Raw genomic sequence first — 26,607 nt, 5'->3', positions numbered from 1 at the left:
ACCAAGAAAGTAACCTTCTATAATCTTATTTTTTTTCCCTTTTCTGGGCATTTTCCTAGCCAGTGACTTGACTTCTGAGTTTTCTTTCCACCCCTACCTCGCCTCCAGATCCGCCCAGCCAGCACTTGGGGTCTGAGATTCAAATGCTGCTTCCCAGCCTCTGGGCTTTGGGTGGGGACAGGGCTGCTACTCAGTGTGAGATTAAGTTCAGGTGCTCAGGTGGGGGCAGGGCTGCCACACGGGGCTCAGTTCCCTCAGGGGGTTTATGCAGAGACCTTCAACAATGGATCCAGGTTCCTGCCTGCTTGGGGAGCCCCTGTTCGTTGCTGCCCCCGCTGCTGCCTCCTGAGGGGGCCTGAATTATGGAGACACCCCGCTCCCCTCCCAGAAAGCCAAAAAGACTCTCTCGCTCACCCCTGGCGCCCGTGGGTGGAGGGATCTGCGGGGCTGGAGATTCTGTCCCTGAAGCCTGCTCGGATCTGCTTGTCTCGGTGCTGCGCGGCCAAGGCTGGGCTGGGCTCCAGGTCCGGGGCACGACAGACCTTTTGTCGGTTTTTCAGGGCTCTCTGGAACAGAAATCTTGTCCGCTCCATTGTTCTGTGGCTTTTGCTGCTCCAGAATTTGTTGGGAGTTCTTTTTTACAGATATTTTATGGGCTGTGGGTTTGGAGCTAGCGTATGTGAATCTTTCTACTCCGCCATCTTGGGTCCTCCCCCCTGATAAGATTTTTTAAAGTGACTGGATTTCAATGAGTCAAAAGATTATCTACCTGCATATTCATAGAACCACTCTAAGCATCTCTTACTTGAAAATGCTTCTTCCTCAGTTTTTATTCTAGTTGAATCATATTTTCTATACATACTATCATGTCTACTTTTGCCAACTTGGTCTGTCAAAGGCACCACAACTCTTCCATGCTCCTGGGCTTCTAACCTTGGAGCAACACTAATTCCTCACCTCCCATTTCCAATTAGTTGTTAAATATTGTCCCTCATGTTCATTCCCTTTTCTCTCCTCACACATATACCCTTTATTTCAGACATTCATCAACTCTCATCTACACTATGACAAGGGCCTCCTAACTGGTCCCCCCACTCCTATTTGGCCCAGAGCTACGAAAGACAATTTCCTTAAGCACATATCTGGTCACATCATTCCACTATTCAATAAACTCCAGTGATTCCCTATTACCTGTAGGATCAAATATAAATGGCTATGTTTGGCTTTCAGAGTCCTTCACACCTGGCCTCAAATTAACTTTCTAGCCTCATCATATCTTACTCTCCCATTGATACTGGACCATTCAACCCAACTGCTTTCTTCTCTCTCTCTCTCTCTCTCTCTCTCTCTCTCTCTCTCTCTCTCTCTCTCTCTCTCTCTCACACACACACACACACACACACACACACACACGTTCTCTCTCTCTCTCACACACACATACATACGTTCTCTCTCTCTCTCTCACACACGTTCTCTCACACACACATATACGTTCTCTCTCTCACACACATACGTTCTCTCTCACACATGTTCTCTCTCACACACACGTGTTCTCTCTCACACACACATACGTTCTCTCTCTCTCTCACATACGTTCTCTCACACACACACACGTTCTCTCTCTCTCACACACGTTCTCTCTCACATACACACACATACGTTCTCTCTCTCTCTCTCTCACACACGTACGTTCTCTCTCCCACACACACATATGTTCTCTCTCTCACACACACACATGTTCTCTCTCTCTCTCACACACACACACATATATGTTCTCTCTCTCTCTCTCTCTCACACACACACACGTTCTCTCTCTCTCTCTCTCTCTCTCTCTCCCTCTCTCTCTCTCTCTCCCTCTTCTCTTTAGATCTTTGCTCTGTCTACCCTTTTGTGCCTGGAATGTGCTAACCCTTCATCTTCACTGTAGATTTCTCTCTTCCTTCAAGCTGTGCCTCTAGTGCCACCTTTGACAAAAAGACTTCCTTGAATCTCCCCATCTGCTAGTGCCCTCTCTCTACCTACTTTGCATACCATATGCATATGTGTATGGATGGATGTGTGTATATATGTATGGGTATATATATATGTGTGTATACAGATATGGAAATAGTATCTACTTATCTACATAAATGCTGTCTCATCTCACAGAATGTAAGCTCCATGGCAGTAAGGGTTAAATGACTTGTATCAGGGCAGATAGATGGCTCAGCGGAAAGAGCTGGGCCTAGAGTCAGGAGGTTGTTCAGTTGTTTTTTCGGTCTAACTCTTCATGCTCTCATTTGGGGTTTTCCTGGTAAAGATACTGGAGTGGTTTGCTATTTCCTTCTTCAGCTCATTTGACAGATGAGGAAACTGAAGCCAACAGAGTTCAATGATTTGGCCAAGGTCACATAGCTAGTAACTGTATGAGGCTGAATTTGAACTCAGGAAGATGAGGCTTTCTACCTGCAGGCCTAGTGTTCTATCCAGTGTGTGTGTGTGTGTGTGTGTGTGTGTGTGTGTGTACACATATACAAATACATATATAATCATACTGAAAAAACTATGAAATAAATATGAAATAGTTTAGGGAGGGCGAACAGTAGCAGAAAGATTTCACATCTTTCTGAAGGCAGTGCTCAAGCTGAGCCTCAAAAGCAGGAAAGGATTCTGAGGCAGAGGCGAGGTGGTAAAGCATTCCAGGCATGGGGGGATGGCCAGTGTTAAGGTATGGAGAGCTAGTCCAATCTGATGAGCCTGCAGAGCCCCTCCCTCATCCCAGGAGATTTCTCAAGCACTAACTCTTTAGTTCCTCAGTCTAGACAGCTCCCATGACCTTGGCTACACAACTGGACAATCTCATCCTTGATATCGTCGTCGCCCAACTGTCACACTCCCGTGCCCAGAACTCCAGATTCTCTCTATCACATCATACAACATTTTCATAAACCTCTCCCTCCACACCTCACCATCCTTAACTCTATCCTCCGTCCTCTCTGAGTCCACCTATCCTCCTGTTCTTCTTGGGCTACTGCCCCTACTCTGGCATACTCTCCACCATTCCCAATCCCAAGCCCTTGGCGAACTGGTATGACTCCACAATTCTCTACTCTGGAACCCTTGTTCTCTTGTCCAATTGCTGAATCCCAACCCTGGATTAAATCGACTATCCATCTTCTTCATTCCTACTCCTATGTTGCTGAACAGAGTTGGAGGAATTTATGCAACCATTGTGACTAGATCCCCTACCAATTTATATTATCTAACCTCAGATGGATCCTCACTGTAGCAAGTTCTAATCAATTCTCTGTCCTACTCAGCACAGGAGCTGTTCCAAACCTTTTATTTCAACCTTCTTATTTGACGGCAGTTTGTCTCCACTTTCTCAGTGAGAAACCTTGCTTTATATTTAATGCAAAAAACTGAGGCCATTCACCAAAAGTGCCCTCTTTTTTCCTCTTCTTCATCTTGTGTCCTCTGACATCATCTCCTGTCATATATCTTCCTTCCCTCCTGTGTCACATGAAGAGGTGACCCTTCTCCTGGCTATGGCCAGTTTCTCCATGTGAACATTGATTCCATTCCCTCCCAGCTCCTCTGGCAGGTTGTCCTCACTATTATCTCCACCCCACCCCCCACCCCCACCCCCGTCTTCAATCTTTGCGTCTACTGGTTCTTACCCTGCTGCCTACATGCATCTCCCACCCTTAAACAATCTTCCCTAGATTCTACGCTTCTTGATTGTTCTTATCCTGTAGGTTTCCCTGACTTTTTCAGTGAAACTGAAAATGTGGTCATACTTGGTGTCTCCACTTCTCTTCTCCCTGTCTTCTAACCCTCCTGAAGTCTGACTTCCAACCTCACCCGACGAGTGAAGCTGCCCTCTCTTGGTTCTCCTTTCACTCTCACATCTCCTCAACACCTTTCAGTAGATCTGCATCCATGTGAATTTTCCCCGGGCCTCTGCTCTGGGCTCTCTTCTCTTCCTTCTAGACATTCTCATCAGTTCCTATGAGATTCAATGATCTTTAAGCTGATGATTCCCAAATCTATCTATTCAGCCCTAGAGTCCCTTCTGAATGCCAGTACTGCATTACCAAGTTCTGAACTTCTACAGTACTGTCAAGGGCACCACCACCCTTATCAGTTACCCAGGTTTGAAATTTTTTTTAAATTCAATTTTATTTTCAAGTCCACGTTTTCTCCCTTCACCCCTCTTTGGGAAAGCAAGACAAACAAAATTTGTAACAAACATGTATGGTCAAGCAAAACAAATTTCTATGTTGGCTATGTCCAAAAAAAAAAATCTCAATCTATAACCTAAGTCTATCACCTCTCTATCTGGAGTGGGATAGCACGTTTCATCATGAATTCACTGGAATTGTAATTGTGTTGACCATGGTCCCTGAATCTTTTAAAGCTTTTTGTCTTTACAATGTTTTTATTGTATAAGCTGTCTGCTGGCTCTTCTTACTTCACTTTGCATCAATTCATGTAAGTCTTCCCAGGTTTCTCTGAAACCATCCCCTTCAACATTTCTTACAGCTCAATAGTATTTCATCACATTCACATCCCATAACTTGTTCAGTCATTTCCCAATAGATGGGCATCCCCTCAGTTTTCACTTCTTTGCCACCACAAAGAACTACAAGAAATATTTTAGTACATAAGGGTCTTCCTTCTTTTCCTTTGATCTCTTTTGGGGCAGAGCCCTGGTGATAGTATTACTGAGTCATAGGGTACAGACAGTTTAATAACTTTTGTGGCATAGTTCCAAAATGCTTTCCAGAATGGCTGGCCAGATTTAAAATCTTGATGGCTTCCTTGACTCTTTAATCCCAATCATCCCATTTATCTAATCAGTTATCAACTCTTGTCACTTCTTTCTCCAAAAAAGGAGCTGCATATAATCCTTTCTCTTTACTTACACTGTTACCACCCTAGGCCCTATGGTTTGTCCTGCCTGGATGACTGCAAGTACCTTCTAATTGGGATCCCTGCCTCATGTCTCTCCCTGCTCCAATCTGTCATCCACATACACACCAGATTCTCCTTAAGCAGGTATCTGACCATGTCACTCAATAAACTTCAGTGATTCGCTGTTTCCAGAAAATGTAGTGTGAAATGTTGAGAGGCAGGTTCTATTACCCCCCCAAACCAAATATAAACTCCTCTGTTGATCATTTAAAACTTTTTATAACCTGGTCCATTTCTGTATTTTCAGGATTCACACATATAATTTTCCTCCACAAACACTTACAGAGTCATACTGGCCGACTTGCTGTTGATGCCCTATTGTAGGCAGCTAAGTGGCACAGTGAATGCAATGCTGGATTTGGGAAACAAAAGACCTCAGTTCAATTCCTGCTCCAGACACCTATTAGTGGTATAATCCTGGGCAAGTCATTAGCCTCACTTAGACTCAGTTTCCACATCTATAAAATGCAGATACTAACAACAATTAATTCTGAGGGTTCTTATAAAGATCAAATAAGATAACACTTGTAAAGAGCCTTAAAGTGCTTTGTAAATGCTATTTATTATCTCCTGTCTCTTCTGCCTTTGCACTGGTGGTCCCCCATGCCTGGAATCCTCTCCATCCTAACCTCTGCCTCTTGGAGGCCTTGTCATCCTTCCAGACTCAGTGCAAAGGCCATCTTTGGCAGGAGCCCTTTCTGAGCCCCCCAAGATGCTAACTAGCACAATATCTTTCATTTCCTTTGTAGGCATCTTCAATATAACAATTTATTTACACATCATCTTTCCAGTCAGAATGTCAGTTACTTGTTACTGCTGCTGTTTGGCCTTGATTCTTTTTTTTTTTTAAATTTATTAATTTATTTTTAGTTCTCAAAATTCACTTCCATAAGTTTTAAATTTTCCCCCTCTCTCTCCTCAAGATGACCTGCAATCCGATATGGGCTCTATACATGCATTCCTATTAAACCCATTTTCACATTAGTCATGTTGCATACAAGAATTATAATGACTGAGACTATAAGAAAGGAAAAAACAAAACAAAAAGAAAACAGTCTGCTTCTCTTTGCATTTCAACTCCATAGTTCTCTCTCTGGATGTGGACAGCATTTACCACCATGAGCCCTTTGGAATTGTTTTAGGTCCTTGCATTGCTGAAAAAGGTTAAGTCTATCAAAATCTGTGTGGCTGTTTCTGTGAACAATGTTTTCCTGGCTCTGCTCACTTCACTCAGCATCACTTCATATAAGTCTTTCCAGATTTTTCTGAAGTCTGCCTGTTCATCATTTCTTATAGTACAATAATATTCCAATATATTCATACATCACAACTTGTTCAGCCATTCCCCAATTGATGGGTTTCTCCTCAATTTTTTATTCTTGTCAGACTTCATTCTTGAAGAGGACCAGTGACATCACAAGGTGACGTCTTGACTCCTGCACGAATCTGATTTAAGTAATGCAGGGCTGCACAAAGTCTTCAGCCTCACTATCTCCTCTAGAGTCACTGAAGTCCAGGGGCAAGACTTAAGAGCAGGGGAGATTTTTGCCCTTCTTGAATCTCTTGAACTTTGCACATATTAAGCACTTCATAAAATAAATAATAAACATGATTGTATAATGTGGTGGGAAAAGTAGGTTGGAGCCAAGCTGTTAGATTTTACTAACTAGGAGTTCTTATTTTAGCTTATCAGCTATCCTCAGGAAGTTCTATATGAATGCTTTCTCCTGGGTAAAACCTTCCTCAAAGTTTGGTCTTGCTGAATCATTTTGCTCTGATTTTTCACACCATCTTCCCTTTCTTTCCATATCTGTCATCTATGCATTTCTCTGCTGGAGGGGGTATGGTGTAGTAGATAGAGAGCTGGCTCTGAAGCCAGGAATGAAGCCTCGGCTTGAAATTTTGCCTGTATCAACGTGGGTGAATCATCTAAATGGTCTAGGAAACTAAGACTGTGGTTATAGAAAAGGTTCTGACCCTCACTGAGAAAGGGAGCTTCTTCATTAGTTCCAGGGAAGACTTATATGAAATGATGCAAAGTAAAGTAAGAAGAACCAGAGACAACTTATACAATAAGAGCATTGTAAAGACAAAAAGCTTTAAAAGACTCAGGAGCGGTGATCAATACAATTACCAACCACAGTTCCAGAGGATTCATGATGAAACATACTATCCCACTCCAGACAAACTCAGATTATAGACTGAGAATTTTTGGGGGGATATAGCCAATGCGGGAATTTGTTTTGCTCTCCTTAAGAGGGATTATTTCTGATTCTTCCTCATCTCATCTATTCCACTCATCTACCTTCCTATTTTTTAACCAGTACCAAATGGCTTTATAGACTTTCTACTTTTCATATATGACCCCAGATTCAAACCTGGAAGGGATATCATTTATTCTCCTTTGTGCATTCTATTTCTGGACTACAGATCTTCTGCTTCTCCAGCAGAATTCTGGATTGCATCTTGCTCTGTCTCTATAGGATACCTTTGGTTGATGCAGCACTGAACATCCCTCCAATTATTGACATTTTCTTAATTTCTTTTAGGGAGAGTTTTCTAATTCTATCTTTAGCTATTGACTGTGTTTTGGTAGGTTCATTCTCAGATATTTCATGTGCTCTGTAGCTCTTTGGAATGGAACCTCGTTTTCTATCATGGCCCTCTGAGTTCGGTTATTGCTATAAAGACATGCTACTGACTTCTGCAGGCTTCTTTTGTAGCCTGTAACTTAGCTGAAACGACTATTTATCTCAATGAATTTCTTTGATTATTCCTCAGTTTTAGACCATCAGGTCATTGGCAAATAGGGGTAGTTTTACATTCTCTTTGCCTTACATTTACGCCTTTATTTCTTTTGTCTTATTGATAAGATCTTAAGGACTGGAGTTCTTCACCTCTATCAATGTTTCTAGTAGTTCTAAAATTATAACAAATAACAGCAGGGAAAAGGAGCATTCCTGCTTTATGCCTACATTTAATGGCAAAGCTTCCAGTGTTTCCTCATTGACTGAAATTCTACTTTTGATTTCAGATACTTTTTATGAGACAAAAAATATCCTATATTAAAAATATGCCTATATTTTGTAGGTTTTTTTTTTAAAGAATATGTCAATATTGTATTTGGTCAAAGGCTGATTCTACATATGTGGATATAATATGTGGTTTTGGATGTTTTTGTTTTTAATGATTATCTTACTGTTTTCCTAACGCTGAGTCCTCTACATTTCTGGTCTAACAGTTTGGTCACAGTGATTTATTTTTTTGGATAAATTTCTGTAATTTTTTGGCAAGGATTTTTATTTAACATTTTTGAATTAATATTCATTAAGGATATGGGTCTATAATTCTCCTTTCTTTTTAGATATTAGGCTTAGATATTAGGACTCCATTTATATCAAAAAAATAAGTTCAGGAGAATGCTTTCTTTCTCAATTTTTGAGAATAATCTGTGTTGTATTAATTGTCTCTTAAAATTTTAACAGAATTTAGGGCAGCTAGGTGGTGTAGTGAATTGAACACCAGCCCTGGAGTCAGGAGGATCTGAGTTCAAATTTGGCCTCAGACACTTGATACTTACTACCTGTGTGATCCTGGGCAAGACACCTAACCCCAATTGCCTTGCCTTCCCCCTTCCAAAAAAATTTTTTTAAATAGAATTCTCCATAGACAGAAATCCAGGTTGTTGGGTCCTCCTCCCGGCCCAGAGCAGTTACTTTACAGAAGCTCAATTTCTTTTTTTGAGATTGGATTATTTAAGATCTCCACTTAGTGTTCATCATATTATATATTTCTGGTTAATCTACTTTAGAATTCTCAGTTTTGTTGATATTTTATCCATAATTCCTAACTACTATAACTATGTATAGTAGGTTCTGATAATTCTTTTATTTCTCCTCTGTTGTAATTTCCTCTTTTTTTATTTTGTTAATTTGACTTTCTTTGTAATCCAGTTGAATAGTTTTGTTGGTCTTCTAAAAGAACCAGCCTTTAGTTTTGTTTTACTCATTCTCTTTGATTCACAATTTATTCATTTTTCTAACATTTTTAAGACCTCTCAGTAAACTTGAAAACATAAATTTATGAAGAAAAGACTATTTGACAGTAATTGCTGGGAAAACTGAAAATCAGAAATTAGGTATAGACCGACATCTTGCACCATGTAGAATAAAAAATTCAAATTAGAAATGAGACATGAATATTAAAGGTCAAACCATAAAAAAATTAAATTTTTATTTTTAATCATATATTTTTAGTAGCTGCAAATCAGGGATTTGTAACCAAGAAAGGGATAGAGGTAATTAGAAAAGATAAGATAGTTTTGATTATGTGAAATAGAAAAGATTTCACATGAACAAAATTAATTCAACCAGGGTAAGAATGAAAATGATTTATGAGGAAAACATCTTGTATTGGACATTTCTGATAAGAGTCTGATATTCAAGATATGTAGACAAATAATAGAAATATATAAAACCAAAAGCCGTTCCTCAGAAGACAGCTGTTCAGAGGATATGAACAATTCTCAAAAAAGAAACAGAAATGATTAGAAACCAAATGAAAGTGTCCACATCAAAACAAGAGAAAATGTAAATCAAATAACCCTGAGGTTTTACCTCACCCTCAGCAAACCAACAAAGATAACAAAAGATGATAATATTCAATGCTGGAGGTGAAGATGAAAGATACATTTAATGAATTGCTGGGGGAGCAGTGAATTGTTCTAATCATTCTGGAAAGCAATTTGGAATTATGTGAAGAGTGTGCCTCAAATCTACTCTGCCCCAGAGATTCCACTACTTAGGTATACACTAAGAAAGTCGACGAAGGAAAGGCCTCAATCATATAAACCTAACTATTTATAGCAGCACTTTTTGTGCTGTCGAAGACTAGAAACAAAGTGGAAGTCTGCCAGTCACGGAGTGATTAAATAAACCGTGGCACGCGGACATAACAAAGCATCGTTGTGCTACACTGTGCGTGTAATACGCATGGATATGATGGAACATTATAGCACTATAAGGGATGATGAACTCTGACTCTTCGTGGCCTATCTGGGCAAAGATAAAGGGTAGTTTGCCATTTCCTCTCCAGCACATTTTACAGATGAGGAAATTAAGGCAAACTGGGTTGAGTGACTGAGAGTCAGTAAACGTCTGAGGCCAGATATGAACTTGGGCCTTCCTGACTCGAGGTCTAGTGTTTCATCCACTGTGCTACCTACCTGCCTTATTCTACTGATCTACCTGCCTTCTCAAGGAGGGAGGGAGAGAATTTGGAACTCAAAATTTTAAAAAATGAATGCCAAAAATTGTTTTTATATGTAATTAGAAAAAATAAAAAAATTTTATTAAAGAAATGACAAATACAGAGAAAGATGGCAAGTTTCTATGAACTGATGAAAAAAACCAGAATCAGGAAAACAACACAAATCACAATAATTAAAACTGAATGCTGTAAAGTGATCATGACCAAGCTTGACCTTAAAAAAGAGATATGAGAAGCCGTTTCTCCCCACTTTGCAAACAGGGGAGCATTTAAGTTTGAACTTTTTTAATATGCTAGTTTTGTTCAATTTTATTTTCCTCTGCTTTTTTTCTTCTTCATTATAGAAGATGGCTCTCTGGAAGGGCATGGGGAAGAGATACTGTGGGAAATATAAAAACAAAAGCTATCAATAGCATTTATTTTAAAAGATAAAGGCTAACAGAGAGCCAAAGAAATTTACTGAGTAGAGGAGTTGCACCTGATCAGATCTGTGTTGAAGGAAAGTCACTTTGGTAGCTAAATGCAGAAGGACAGAAGCAAGGGGAGAGGCTTGAAGCACAGACCAATTAGGAGAAGGGATGAATATATGTAACAAGGTGGTGGCTTTGTGAGCACTAAGAAAGGTACCTACATGAGAGATGGTGTGGAGACAGAAGTGGCAAGATTTGGAAAATGACTGGAAATGGGTGGAGAATGAAGAGTCAAGGATAACTCTAGGGTCACAAAGAAGACTGGAAAGTCTGCCTCTCCCAACAGATCAGGAGGGGGAAGTCTGGTAGACGGGTGGATTTGGGGGGGAAGACAGTAAATTGTTTTGGACATGAGTTTGCCATGTCTCCAGGTCATCCAGTCTGAAATGCCTAATGGGTAGTTAGTGATACTTTAAGACCGGTGGTCAGAAGAGAGTTTGGGGCAGGACAGAGATATGTGGGGGGTCATTGGCACAGAGATAATCCAACCCATGAAAGTTAACCTTAAAGAGTAGGGAGAGGGGGTTTTGTCTGAGCGTTTTACATCTGAGGGTCAGCCACAATCCCAGGAGCCCCCAGACAGACATTTCCCAAGAAACTGAGTCACAGACACTGTTGAATTCAGAAGCCTTGTGGACAGTCGACTGTCCATAGTACTTTTCCCACAAATGAGAAGGGTTGATGAGAGGCACTTAAAAGAGTGCTGTCAGTTACTGCATGAGTATATAAACATTCAGGGCCTCTAAATTCCTGGCACATTGGAGACTTTTCTCTGTATCTGAGGTGCTACTGCAGGCCTCAATGAGCCCCCCGAGAAGCTTCGATGGCTGTGGCTGACGAGTTCATGACATGAAAGCCAGATCAGGGGAGCAGCTCTCCAGGCTTTGCCCCAGGAGCCAGGTGGAAAGTTGAGGTTTCTTTGCATGCCTGGGTGTGGGAACAGTTGAACTCAAGCCAAGAGAAGAGCTGAGCCCTGGGAAAGATTTGTAATGAAAGGGAAGGTCTCCAAAGAGAAGAGTCATGCTTTGGAAGATGTTTCTAGGCTGCCTCATGTTGCTGCAGGTCTGGCCCACAGTCCGACTGTGCTGTCCTGTTAATGACACCTATGGTACTCAACTATCGCTGACGCAGGCATGCAAATAGAGAGCCTGTGGCTGTCCACATCCAGGGGGCTGGGAGCAGCAAAGGAGTCAGACTCATAAGCAGGATGGGGGGAAGGGGATTTGTAGGGCATCTCCTACAATGCCCTCATTTTACAGATGGGAAAACTGAGGCCCACAGAGAAATGTGTCCAGGTCTTCTAACCCCAAAGCCAGTGCTCCTTCCCCTGCACCACACAAAGAGCCCTCTGACTTTCCAAAATAAAATAAGATGTTTTGCTGTTTTATGTTAGCAAATATGTTACAGGTACCTAAAACTAAGTCTAGTTCATAAATGGGAAACTTTAAAAAATTTAAATGAACTAAGATATGTGACAAGCCACTAAACTTCAAAGCTCCCTAAGCTGTAAAAGTAGGGCCCAGCTCAGATAATCTTTGGGTACCTCTGAAGGATATCTACTAAGAATATCTGGCTTATTGGTAAATACTATATTTAATTTGAAACCTCATATATACATTAAGATTTCTCTAATTTTGGGAGAAATATACTTACTCCCATTTAGGTATATGTACCTTATTCTAGTTATGTTATGGCAGGTGGCTGATGGGAACAGTAGATAGAGCATTAGGCCTGGAATTGTGAAGACATGAGTTCATATCTAGCCTCAGGCATTAGACGTGTAGCCCTGGGCAAGTCACTTCACCGCTCTGTGCCTCAGTTTCCTCAACTGTAAAATAGGCATAATAACAGCATTTACCCACCATCTCTGTGAGGACCAAAAGAGATAATCCTTCTAACATGCTCAGTGCAGGGGCTGGCACAGAGGAAGAGTCCTATCAGTGCTTTCTCTTTCTTTCCCTTTCCTCTTATGGGGAAGTCACTTAATAATTCTAGAAATAAGATGCTTATCTTATATTCAATTAGTCATCAAAGGGAAGTGAGAAGGATGAGTAGGATACTCATCAGTCAGAGTGGGAGGCTGTTTTCAAAGAAAAAAGACTCTCACTATTAAAGGAAAGGAAGAAATAGAAAAAAAAAAAAAAGAGAAGTTGGGAAAACCCTAATGTAGGGCAAGGGTGTTTGAGTAAGTAAGCTGAACACATAAAAACTTTTCCATTGGTGGTACCATCATTTTCTCCTTTACCCAGGCTCAGAAACTTGGAATCATCTTTGACTACTCACTGTCCCTCCCTCCCACAAGCTCCCAATAATTTTCAAGTTCTTTCAGTTCTCACTTTGAACAGTTTCTCATTCATGTCTTTCCTAGCATCCCACAGGCGGGCTCTAGCACCAGACCCTTCCAATTCACCCTTCACAATGTCACTAGATGAATCTCACAGCACCATTTTCTTGTTCAAAACCTTTCAATGATTCCACATGATCTATCAAATAAGATGCAAACTCTAGCCTGGAATTCAAAGTCCTCTAAAATGTGGTCCCAACCTACTCCTCCAGTTTGAATTTTCCACCCCAAACTCTATGTTTCGGCCAAATTCAGCAATAACCCAGATCTTTCTCTTCCACCTTTGTTGCTACTACTTCTTCTGCCTGGAAGACCTGACCTTTCTACCAAGGACCAGACCAAACGCCTCCTCCTCTAAACTCCTAGTGCTCTTGAGACTATGCCCTGGGTCCATCTTCTTCATGCATCCTCTCCTCTACAAGGGTGTAAGTGCTTTGAAGGAAACAAATATGTTACCTTTATAATCTCTATTCCACTTATCACACAGTAAGGATAAGGATAGAGTTTGGACCTAACTCAAGGGTAAGAAAATTCCTTCTACTGATTCAGACTTGGAACAACTAAGAGATCAGTTGACTTTCCCAGAGTCCGTGTGTCAGACGAAGGAGCTTGACCCATGTCGTCTCCATCCAATGTGCACAGAGATATTTAAGAAATATTTGCTGAATTGAATTAGACTGAAAAGAGAATTAGGAGGCAGGTAAGAAGTAATAAAGCCGATGCAGTCTGCTTGGGCATATTCCTTCTCCTCCCCTGCTCTTGGGAGTAAGAGGAGCAGCTTGAGAGAGAGAGCCAGAATGACCAGGGAGTTCATTCTGTGCAGCCTCTAACATCAAAGGGCTCATGACTGGAGCATTCAAAGGTTCCTGGGTCTGGTCTGCTGACTCTAGCCTTGTGTATTTATAATGGATTTCAACTCCCTTTGTCTAGGTGAGTTTGCTAACCACACAGATGCTCCCAATCTGGGGCACTCAGTAGCAGCCTGCTGAGTTGCCTGGGCCTATTTTCTTTGCTGATTCATCTCTCAGAACCAGAACCAAAATCAGCATCTGGATACACTCATGCATCCTGCATGTCCTTGGTCCACAAGGTCACTTTTATCCCTCAACCCTGTTGTTACTGTTCTGTTGTTTCAGTTGTGTCTGACTCTTTGTGACCCCATTTGGAGTTTTGTTGTTTTTTTTTTTGTCAAAGTTAATGGAGTGGTTTGCCATTTCCTTCCCTAGATCATTTTACAGATGAGGAAACTGAGGCAAACAGGGTTAAGTGACTTGCCCAGGGTCACACAGCCATCAAGTATCTGAAGCTGAGTTGGACTTATGAAGATGAGTTTTTCTGACTTCAGGTCTGGTGCTCTATCCACTATGCCACCTAGCAGCCCAATCCTGTACTTGGATCAATTAAGTATGAGGCTCTGTTTCTGCACCTTGAAATCTCAGATGGTATCAGGGGAACAGAAAGGAAATGAGAATTCAGCTCTGTCCTCTGAATGGATTTCCTCACCCAGTGCTCTCTGTAGGTGACCTATAAGAGGCACCCTACCAAAGGCATCCAGTGTCATAGTGCAGAGGAAGGAACGAGGGATGTAAATGTATCAAGCCTGAGCTACTACTTGGTAGATGCGTACCCTTGGGTAAGTCTTATTTAACCCTCAATTTCCTTATACATAAAAGGATGACTACAATACTTAAACTACCTACTTTAGACCTATTGTGAAGATCAAAAGAGATAATGTAAGTGTTTTGTAATGATAAAGTGCAATTATAAATGTAAGTTACTATTAATAACCTAAACTAATAAATTGATATTACTTATACATCTGTACCTTGTTGAGTCCGATTATTATGAACTGTTTTCCCAGGGCCTTGTCATCTCTGCTACTTAATACCTCAAGCAAGATACTTTACCTCCATATGCCTCAGTTTCCTCATCTGAAAAATGAGAGAACTGGACAAAATGATCTATAAGATTTGTTCTGGAATGAAATTCTATGATTCTATAATTGCTATGTGATACAAACTCTGAGCAGCCAAAGCAGAGGATCAGACTCGGACCCCAGGTGATCCCAGCAAGGCAGCAACCACGAAGCCTTTCCTGGATCCAACCTGCTGCTGTGTCACCTTTAAAGATCAGAACCTGAACTTACAACAAATAAATGAAAACAACCACAGATGCTTCAGTCTGTTCTCCTCTTCCAAATAATGATTACCCTGAGGAGCAATCCTGCTCTAAAGCTCATTCATTCCCACGGCCCTCCCACCCCCACCCCGTATCCTACTTTGGGACTTCTCTGGACCACTCAGTCTGGTCTTCCTTCCCCAGGAGACATATTATCAGGAAATGTCAATATCCTCAGATACTGACTCTTCCTGGTTTTCATACCTCATCTGTCCCCTCTGACCTGCTGCTTGGACCTTATGACTGGAGGGCAGGGCCATGAGCTTCTAGGCCTCTATTTCAACAGAGGGCTTAGCAGTCTTCTCCCCATTCCCCACCAGCTTTTGGACTTCTCTGGATCCCCCCAGCATGCCCCTGCCAGGTAGGCATGGGCCTTTCTCCTCCCAATGCTTTTCAGTGTGCTTTTGTGTGTTGTGCAATCTACGGGGGGGGAGGGGGAGGGGGGGCCTGGATTGTAAGCTCCTTGAGTGCAGGGACTGTTGGTTTTTATTTCTCTTTGTATGCCCAGCATTCAGTGTAGCACCTGGCACAAAGTAGGCCCTTAATAAGTGCTTACTGACCTACTTATTGACTGATGACTTCCCCCAAAAGACTGAATCACCTTTCTGTATCTGTCAAATTAAAAGCTGAGCAAACTAGATCTTATGTCAGTGTGTGATGCAACTATTGGCAAACTCTGGGCTATTTTAAAAATTGGAATTGGACTATGGAAAGAAGCCTACTGAGGTAGGGGAGTTTCTGACTGAGGAAGAAAACCACATTCTCCATTTGGCTTGGCCTTCCCTGCACTCCTGACCCACCATCCAAATGACAGGCTTTAGATGTTCTTAGCAAGGCCCATGAAAACACAAAACTTCACCTCTGTCTGAAAGACTTGGCCCATGTTTTGCCAAATATTCATTATCATCCTATTAGATTATTTCCTAATATTATTTGGCTTTACTAAAAACAAAGCTGGATGGTTGTTTTGGGTTTCCCCCCCATTTCTAGAGAGATATAATCTAGCTTTCACCATATCCTGGAAGAATCAAATTAGGGAACTCTCCTTCAGGCTTGAATTAGAAGATCCTGGATAAAAGGAAGCACTCTTCTATAAAAGTCCTTGTCTGATGCAGCATTGTAGTAGGAAGGAGACCCAGGATTCTTGAACCCCATGCCAGGAATGCAGGTTTTGGCTGGTCTTGCCTGGAGCATAGTCTCTGTGACAGAGGGTGGTAGGGGCCATTCACTAGGTCAAACATGAGATAATGAATTTTTAGCCAATAATCTATGAAACAGATAAAAATTCACAGTAGTCCAATGTCTTTGGTCTCTTTCCATTGTGATGGTGGCAAAGCAGAGTAAAAGAGCATGCTGAAAGAGTGCTAACTAAGGATGAGATAACAGAGGGTGCTGAGAATGGGAATTCTTACTGTGCAATCTTTACCCAGCCACTAATGAATTAATAAGCTACTGGAGGAAGTGAACCATGTGAATATTGGCTTTCTTGCTATAGAATAGTGAAGGAGAACAGATGCATTTATTATACTGGTATTGATGAATTCTTTAAGAATTTTATGAATTTTTTTTTTTTAAATTTAAGAGTCTTCCAAGACTTAGAATCAGAATGACGTCTGCAGCGCAGGGATATCTAGGGAGGACTTTGAGAAAGATACAGACAAGAATTTCATGGGAAGACATGGGTTTTAATCTGAACTGGAGGAGGAAGTGGCCACAGGAATATCAGAGATCCTTAAGTAAAAGGAAGTTGTACTTCAAAAGTGAGAGACCTGGAAATGTTCATTCATTCATTCATTCATTCAACAAAGACATAATAGGAACACCTATTATGTACAAGTCAACATACATTAATTAAGTACCTGCTAGGTGCTGAAGATCAAAGATAAGGAAGAGCCCCTGCCCTTGAGGACCTGATATTCTTCCAGGCCTCCTGGGGGAGTCAGAGATTGGAGACAAGTTCAGATCTTTTCTACTCAAGGACTGAAGATCTCTAGTGGGCCACACTAAGGGAAGGGAAGGATTCCTAATGCTGACAGCTCTGCATGAGTCCTTGACTTGATCCCTCCTAACCTCTCTAGCACATTGTAGCCTCAATTATCTCTCTCAATCCCTTGGAGGCAGCTGGTGGCACAACGGATAGAAAGTCTTAAGCTAGGATGACCTGAGTTTAAATCCAGCCTCTGACACTAATTAGCCATGTGACCTTGGGCAAGTTACTAGACCTGTCTGCCTCAGTTTCCTCAACTATAAAATGTGGATCCCAACAGGACCTACCTTGAAGGGCTGTTGTGAGGATCAAGTGAGATAATATCTGTTAAGAACTCAGCACACAGTAGGTACTTTATAAATGCTTAATCTCCTTCCTCTCCCTCTCCTGAACTGTCAACCTTATACTGGTTCCTTCCTTACTAACTTCAAAATACTCAAATCTCCCTATTCTTAAAAAACCTTCACTAGAGCATAGACCAACATTTCATACTGTATACCAACATAAGGTCAAAATGGGTACATGATTTAGACATAAAAGGTGATATATGCAAATTAGGGGAGAATGGAAAATTTTACCTGTCAGATCTATGGATAAGGAGAGAGTTTATGACCAAACAATAGAAAGGATTACAGGAAGCATAATGGATAATTTTGCTGTCAATGCTGCCAAAAGTAAAAGGAAAATAGGAAATGGAAAAAAAAATTATAGCACGTTTCTCTGAGAAAGGCTACATTTCTCAAATATATAGGGAACAGAGCCAAATTTATAAAAACAAGGGTCATTCTCTAATTGATCAAAGAATACAAACAGGTAGTTTTTTTTTTATTATTTTTTAATGTTTAACAATCACTGCCATACAATTGAGATTTTATCCCCCCCACACCTACCCCCCACTACCCCCCTCCCTCCCCACGACTGCATACAATTCTGTATAGGTTCTACATATACTTTCCTATTGAGTATATTTTCACTATAGTCATGCTATGTAGTCAGACTAAAATAAATGAAAGAAATCATATAACAAATCAACAGGTAGTTTTTAGAAGAAATCAAAGCTATCTAGAGTCATATGAAAAAATGCTCTAAATCATTATTGATCAGAGACATGCAAATTAAAACAACTGAGGTAGCACCTCAGAATTTTATGAGTAGAGTGAAAGGAGCAGATAAAAGAGATGTTTGTGGAGGTAGACATAGCAGGATTCTGAAACTGCCTGGAAATGTGGAGTGAGTGGCAGTAAGGAGAGAAAGATAATGCAGTGTTTATGAACTTCACATACTGGAAGGATGGATCTGCCTTCAACAGAAAAAGAAAAATTTGGAAGAGGAAGTGGGTTTGGGGGAAGAAATTATCAAGCCTGAGGTGTCTCTGATAGTTTGAAATATCAAATTGGCAATTAGAGACGGCTGATACTTAGGGGAAAGACTGGGATTGGACATTAATGTGGGAATTGTTAGCTTAGAGATGACAATTAAATTCCTGGTTGCTGAAAAAGCCAGCGGGGAGTGAGTGTAGAGGGATAAGAACAGGAAACCTAGGGAAAGCCTTGGGGAACACCCACAGTTAGAGCGTGAGCTGGATTTTGTTCCAGCAAAGGGACTAAGAAGGAGTGGTTAGACAAGAGGAGAACCAGAAAAAGTGTCACAAAAGCTATTTCGTTAGGTTCTCATTCCCTCTCACTGTCATTACTGGAACTTCTAGTTACTTCTAAATTGGTCTCCTTGCCTCTCTTCAGCCTGTCCTCTACATAGCTGCCAAAGTGATTTTCCTTGGTGCAGATCTGGCCAGCTCATTCTTCCTACGCAACAAAATCCAGGAGTTTCCTATTACTTTTAGAGTAAAATTAAACTGCTTTGTTTAGTTGCTCAAGTACACCGCAACCTATCCTTCTAGACTTACTGGACATTATTCTCCCAGTTCCTTAAACTCTAGAATCTGACTACCCCATGCCCATGCCGACCCCGACCATCTCCCATGCTGGGATGCACTCCCTCCTTACTTCTCTGCCTCACCAAGAGCACACTCCAGCTGAGGCCTAGAAAGGGGAGCCATGGCACCTCCATTTTATGAAGCAGTTCTAGACCCCGCCATGCCAACCAAAAATTTAGCATAACAAATCTCAGTCTGATTTTCAGACACACTCAAGGACGGCAGCTCTGACTTATCTTCACAATTCAGCTCTAAATGGCTCTGATTTGTACCAGGATAATGGTTAACACCTGGATGTTTGAATCTTTGAATTCCTCTCAAGGACCCAGAAATCATCAGTTTTATTGAGAAGCAAGCAGCTGTGTGTTCAGCAGACAGGAGGATTCAGATTTATTTACATGAGCTTTAAAAGGATGGCAAAGACTTTAAAGGTGAGAAGCACAGAAATGAATAGTGAAAAGATTTGAAGAATTTTTAGTCTGTCATTGGACTGATCCTAAAATACTGAGGATAGCACCAAGGAAAGGATCTTTTAACAAGTGTGAATTTGAAGGATTTATTGATGTCTCATCAAGCTTTTCCTTCCATGACATTCATATGATTGATGCCTCAACTAACAGTATAAGCCCCTGGTTCCTCTGATAATAGGGGCCCAATACTTCTGAAAAACTTGGTAGCTGTCCCCACCAAAGTAAGCCAATTGAGAGAGGGAGACTGAGAACATAGAGAGTACTGCATATTCTACTTTTACCATCACAGCCACCAAAATGTCATTTATTTTTGGGTCCTCTTTCCTAGGCCAGAAGAGAGTGAGATTTGGAGACAAAAACATTCCCCTTCTCCCAAGTCATCCTCTCCCTTCCCCAGCAGCCAAAAGCAAGTAGTAGTAAAGGGAATGTTTTATATATTAATGTTCTAATATATATTAATATATATTAAGAAACTGCTGGCAGTCTTATACACAGTGTAAGTGAGTAACAATGATTTTTTGGAATGGAGGGCAAAATAATGAAGTCTATATTGGACAAGGTGATTTTGAGGTGCCTACAGGACATCTAGATGAGAATATTCAAAAGGAAGATGATGATACATGATTGGAGTTTAGGCTAAGGACTAAGGCTGGACAGATTTGGGAGTCATGTGCATCAGAATGATCACTGAACCCATGGAAGTTGATGAGGTCACCAAGATAGAACAAAGATTAAAAGAAGGGCCTAGGGCAGAGTCTTTAGCTAAACCCACAGTTGAGAGTATGGCATATGGAATATAAGGAGACCAAGAAGCAGCCATTAGATAGGCAAGATTTGAATCTGTAGAGAGCACTGTCACCAAAACCCAAACAGGAGAGAGTATCCAGGAATAGAGGATGTCAAGAAGGCTGAATGACAAAAGACCGACAGATTGAGCAATAGAGAGATGAATGGAAATTGTCTTCCATGGCATTCTTTCATTAGAGACAAAGGACTCACTGGCCTTCCTTTGGGAGGTAAATGAATTTGATAACAAATCCTCTCCTTGCAGGAGATTACACAAATTTGATGAATGGAATAATATTTCCTTCATCTGGTGGAAGAGGAAGAACACTGGCTTTGGAATCAGTTCTGAGTTCAAATAATGGTATTAACACTTGATAGCTGCATGGCTTTGACCAAGTCACTTTCCTCATCTTCTCAGTAAAATGAGGGTCTTCTAAAAGCCCTTCTGGTGTTAATATTGGAGATTTTCCAGAAGACTTAGGAATAGGAAGAGTAAGGGAGGAATCGGGCCATTGATAACCTAGCTCATGAGAAGATACGACTTGGAAAGTTCAAAAGTTCTGATAATCACCCACTCCTACCACATCCCCCACACAAAAGCACTCCACTTGGTAACGATTTAAAGCAACCAACATATCCCAACTTGCCTTGGAGTCCTGCAGCCAGCCAGGTGTCAAAGGGCTGGTTGGTGGGTGGGGAGGAATGGGGGAGAAAGGGTGGAGAAGCCATTTTATAATGAAACTCAAAACTCCCGTTTACTGGGAAGAACTTCCCTTGTTAGAAGATGAGAGGTGGGTGGGGTGGGGTGAGGGTGCAGAGCTCTGTGTCATCCCCCACCCCTGCAGCTCATAACCATGACTTCGGGGCTGGTCTCACCTATTTGCTACATCTTTTGTAAAAGAACCAGCAAATAACTTGATTTATTGGAGGCTGCAGGGTTTTTGGAGATCTGAAGCTGGCCTTCTATAGTCACTGTGGAAGAACCTGTAGAGCTCCTTCTGGTGGATGGTCACATTTCTGCCAGTATCTTATTTTCTAGCCAGTATCTTAGTTTTCACTACCTCAAAGCTCTGTGAGTGACTGAAAAAGTCCTTCCAGATTGAGGGTTCAGATTCTACTGCAGTCACTATTCAAAAACTTCTTATCACATGAACAGGTTGGCCAGCTGGGTGGCACAGGGCCTGGAGTTGGGAAGACTTATCTTCTTGAGTTCAAATCCGGTCTCAGACACTTCCCAGCTGCATGACCCTGGGCAAGTCAAGCAACCCTGGTTGCCTCAGTTTCCTCATCAATAAAATGAGCTAGAGAAGGAAATGGCAAACCTCTTATGAGGTCAAGAAGAGTCAGACAGGACTGAAGCAACTGAACAAAGAGATAGGAATAGAAGATTTATTGTTAAAAGTGACCTCCACAAAGTCATCTGATTCACCCTTTACCTGCAGGTAGGACTGTCCTTTTACCTCAGAAGATGATAGCCTAATGTTGATTTACTCTTGTAATCTGGATTTTCCTTTCTTACGTATAATCTAAATCTCTTCTACTGAGGCAGAAGACTGCTGGATTTGGAGTCAGGAAGACCCGAGTTCAAATTCTGCCTCAGATGATTACTTATTGTGTCACTCTAGGTAAGTCACTTAACCTCTCTGACCCTCATTTTCCTCATCTGTAAAATAGGGATAAGAACAGCGCTCACTTGTCAGGGTTGATGAGACAGAACCCTTCATAGGAAACCTCAAATCACCACACCAATACACGATGTTGATGTTTCCGATTGCAGCTCCATTTCTTTTTGATCAGGCTTCCGTGAGACTGGAGAACAGCTGGCTATCTCCTCTCATATCCCTGAAACCTGTAACACTGGAGGCTAAATGAGCTCAGTTACGGCACTTCAGTCTCCAAGTGTCTGTTTCAGCCCTTTAGGTGTTTCATCAGGCCTGGATCCAGAGCCACTACAAGTTCAGGCACTCCCTTCTTCCCTCTGCCGTCTGGCACCTTCAGGTCTGGTAGGAGCAGAGTCAGGGAGCAGAGCCCATGGCAATAAGGTAAGATTTCTCTTCACCAGCTAAGCTGGCGCTGGCAGTCGCTAGTCTTCCTTGGGGACACGACGTATTTCTCCGTAGACACGCCTGACAAACGCCCCTCAACTTCTCATGTTTTACATTTTTATTTAAAGTTTGGAGTTCCAAATTCTTTTCTTCCATCTCTCTCCTCCCCCGCTCCCAAGCCAGTAAGCAATCACATATAGGTTATACATGTGCAATTATGTGTAACATTTCCACATTAGTCATTTTGTACAGGAACACTAGAAAAAAAGAAAAAAAAATTCAAGAAAGAAAATGGAAAATAGCATACTCCAGTTCTTTCCCTGGAGGCGGATAGGATGCTTCATCATTAGTCCACTGGGATTGTCTTGGACCTTTGCATTGCTGAGAATAGCTAAGTCATTCCTAGTTCTTCACCATACAATGTTGCTGTTACTGTGTGCAACATTCTCCTGGTTCTGCTCACTTCACTTCATCAGTTTATATAAGTCTTTCCAGGTTTTTCTGAAATTATCTTGCTCATCATTTCTTATAGCACAATCATATTCCATCACAATCATATACTACAACTTTTTTAGCCATTCCCCAATACATGAGTATACCTTCAACTTCGAATTCTTAGCCACCACAAAAGATAGGTCTTTTCCCCTTTTTTGGATATTTTTGGGATATAGACCTAGCAGTGATATTGCTGGATCAAAGGGTATACATAATTTTATTGCTCCTTGGGCATAGTTCCAAATTGCTCTCCAGCGTGGTTGGGTCAGTTCACAACTCAACCAACAGTGCATTAATGTCCCAGTTTTCTCACATTCCCACCAATATCCAATATTTTCCCCTTTTGTGTTATTAGCCAATCTGATAGGCATGAGGTGGCATTTCAGAGTTGTTTAATCTGCATTTATCTAATGAACAGTGACTTAGAACATTTTTTATATGAGTATAGATAGCTTTGATTTCTTTGAAAACTGCATGTTCAAATCCTTTGACCATTTACAATTGGGGAATGAAGTGTATTTTTATAAACTTGATTCAGTTCTCCATATATTTGAGAAATGAGGGCTTCATCAGAGACACCTGTTTCAAAATTCCCCAATTCCCTCCCCACAGTTTTCTGCTTTTCTTTGATTTTGGCTGCACTTGTTTTGTTCATGCAAAAACTTTTTAATTTTACATAATCAAGATTATCTATTTTACATTTTGTAATGCTTTCAATCTCTTCTTTGGTCCTAAATGCTTTCCATATACATAAATCTGACATAAACTATTCCATGCTCTCTTAATTTGTTTATGGTATCACCCTTTATGTGTAAATCACGTACCCATTTTGACCTTATCTTGGCATACAACGTGAGATGTTAGTCTATTCCTAGTTTTTGCCATATTGTTTTCCAGTTTTCCCAGCAGTTTTTGTCAATGATGAGGTTTTTTTCCCCCAAAAGGTTGGATCTTTGGATTTTTCATATACTAGATTACTATGGTCGTTTACTACAATGCAATTGTACCTAATCCATTCCACTGATCTACCACTCTATTTCTTAGCCAGCATCAGATTATTTTGATAATTACTGCTTTATAATTCAGTTTGAGCTTTGGTATGGCTTGACCACCTTCTTTTTCATTTTTTTTATCGATTCCTTGATATCCTTGAGCTTTTGTTCTTCCAGATTAGTTTTGTTATTTTTTTTTTGTTATTTTTTCTAGCTCTGCGTCCTCTCACAAACACCCCTGAACTTAGGGGAGGTCACAGTTATACCTAGAATCCAAGTCACAGACAAAACCCTGGGCTAAATGGACTGTAAACAGCTATTTCGTTCAATGTACTCTTTGGGATTGAAAGATCTATGCAAATGTCAGAGACTGTCACTCCAACTGATTATGGCTGGATGACTACCTTGTAACTTCATGATGTCATATTCCATTAATCCTTTCATTGGGAGGGCTTACTGCCACATCTAGAACAAAATCAAAGTTCTTATTTCACTGGACCTGTTACAGCAGCTGCCAAGGTCAAAAGAGAAAATGATACTAGACTGGTAGAATTTCCCTTGGTAGTTATTGAGATAAATAATTTATAGTTAAAAACACACAGATGAAATTCATAATTTCTGAAAATGTGGTGGTAAGTTTTATCCATGAACACCAAGCATGTTCCAGATTGGGGTCCCCTTGACAGTTCTGGTGGTATTAATCAGTCTCCCCAGGGAAGCTACTCTACTCTTTTACCAGGTCCTTTACTCAGGAGAATTTTCAGTTGAGTTAATTTATTCAGGGGGGGCCTAGGCTGTACATTACACTTAGGATTTTAAGTCTCTGTGCACTTTGCAAAGTGCTTTTCCATCCATCATCTTGATTCTTATAAGAAGGCAGGTATCATCCCCCACTTAACAGAAATGGAAACTGAGACAGAGATTGGTTACATTACTTATTCAAAGTCACAAAATAATGATAGAACAAGGACTAGAAAACAGATCACCTGTGTGCCAGCCTGATTCTCTTTCCCTTGTACCATGAAATCTATTTATTCTTCATTAAGTTCTGCAAAGACAATTCTAAAATAAAGATCACAACACCCATCCACTATTCAAACAATGAAATCAGAGTCCTTGCAATTCTATATTCAACCCTATAAGATACACGATAGAAGAGATATTAAAGATTCGTCTATATTATTCATCATCTGGGCAACGAAGGCACTATGGGAAGATGTATGTAAGTACATGTACATGTATTTGTATTGAATGGTGGGAAGAAAGAGAGCTTGCCAGTGGGAATCTTGTCCTTCCAGCATGGCCTATGCTTTGCCCACTATATTTCCCCATGTGAGATAAGCCTGTTTCTGAGTATGCAGAATGGAAGCCCTGCTCTCTACTCCAGAGCATACACAACTATGCTAGGACAGTTTCCATGTGCCTGCTGCATGGTAAAGAAGGGCCTTTTAACTGACTTTGAAACTGAAACTTCACATACATACAAAATGTACTAGCCAGCCAAATCAACTTCTCTCTTCCTGGCTGCATTCCAGTGAGCAGGATGAAACACTGGAAACCTGCAGGCCTTTTTTCCCCATCTGGGCCATGGCCCATGAGCACATGGCGCTACTGTTGCCTCTGTTTCTATTGTGTCTTAAGGCGAAGGAGTATTAGAATGACTGTGACCTTGTGCATGAGCATCAAAAGGTCTGAAGAGTGAGTGGTTAGAGGTCCAGGATCTGGACTCTGTACTAGAGTTGCCCAGGAGCCAATCCCAGTGGATTACCAGGGTACCTTTGAGGAGCGACCCGCCTAACCCAGGAGAGTAATGGATAGACTGGAAGCTGAGCTGCCATATGACTTATCTAGTTGCTCCAGCATCCTTGGAAGTGAATATGGCAGGTTGAAGCTCAGAGGCAAAATTTAAGTTTGAACCCAATCTCCCCAGGGTCTGAGGTGGTATAAGGGTAACATTATTCCCCAGTTTAGGGAGAAAACTCTGTACTTTGAGTTTTGCTATATCTTTCCATTAAACATTCCTTTGTAAAAGCTAATCGATAATAATTAGTTAAATGATATTGGGGTTCAAATCATAGGGCGAATCAAAGATATAGTGGAAATATTAATTGTAACTGGTGATTGATATTATACAAAAGATACTGGAATGAGCAGTTGAACAAGTGCCATTAGAATAACATCCCCAATCCCTCAGACATATCCTTGGGACTCTGAGGAGCAGATGTAGCCTACTGCCCTCCAAGGACCCAACTTGGAAGTACAAATGAGAATTGAGATAAGGATCCCTAGAATCTATGATGGGCCATGTGTGTGCATATGTATGTTAGTGAATGTGGAAGAATGGTTATTATTTCTTCTGTGAATTGTGTTCAGAAACCAGGATTGTCATTTGCTTAAGAATATGAATGGGATTAATTCTTGTTTGAAACCCCTTTCCCTTCCCGGTCTTCTCCATTCTTATAAGGAACAGAGAAGGATGGTATGCTTCCTATTTCCTGATGGGAGAATGATGACTGACAAATGGCCTTGTTAAAGGCATTAGTACCCAAAACTTAGTGCACATATTAGGGCATTACAAAGCTTTCCAACTAATGCCAGCCTTTGATCTTGATGGGGCTTGTCAGTGGAGCAGGTGGAACAGTCACTGGGCAGGAATGTTGGGGTAGTACCTGGACAGATTCCC

At 41.1% G+C, this 26,607-nt stretch overlaps 1 protein-coding gene across 5 annotated transcripts in view; it reads right to left on the bottom strand.

The window, feature by feature from the left end:
• The window catches only part of TANGO6 (transport and golgi organization 6 homolog), a 219,491-nt gene that overhangs the window by 52,748 nt on the left and 140,136 nt on the right, over positions 1-26,607 (bottom strand). The window contains exon 16 of one of the 5 annotated variants that reach the window (XM_072636418.1): positions 15,296-16,444. The exons of 3 other annotated variants lie outside the window; for them this stretch is intronic. In XM_072636418.1, coding sequence (XP_072492519.1) covers positions 16,275-16,444 — 170 coding nt within the window. In that variant the 3' untranslated portion in view covers positions 15,296-16,274. Of the gene's footprint in view, positions 1-15,295; positions 16,445-22,540; positions 22,695-26,607 lie in introns of those variants that run through there. One more of the 5 variants, XM_072636419.1, reaches the window with a different exon arrangement.

This window comes from Notamacropus eugenii, chromosome 1 (assembly GCF_028372415.1).
Source record: "Notamacropus eugenii isolate mMacEug1 chromosome 1, mMacEug1.pri_v2, whole genome shotgun sequence".
NCBI classification, from domain to species: domain Eukaryota; kingdom Metazoa; phylum Chordata; class Mammalia; order Diprotodontia; family Macropodidae; genus Notamacropus; species Notamacropus eugenii.
This window is presented reverse-complemented; position numbering and strand designations above follow the sequence as displayed.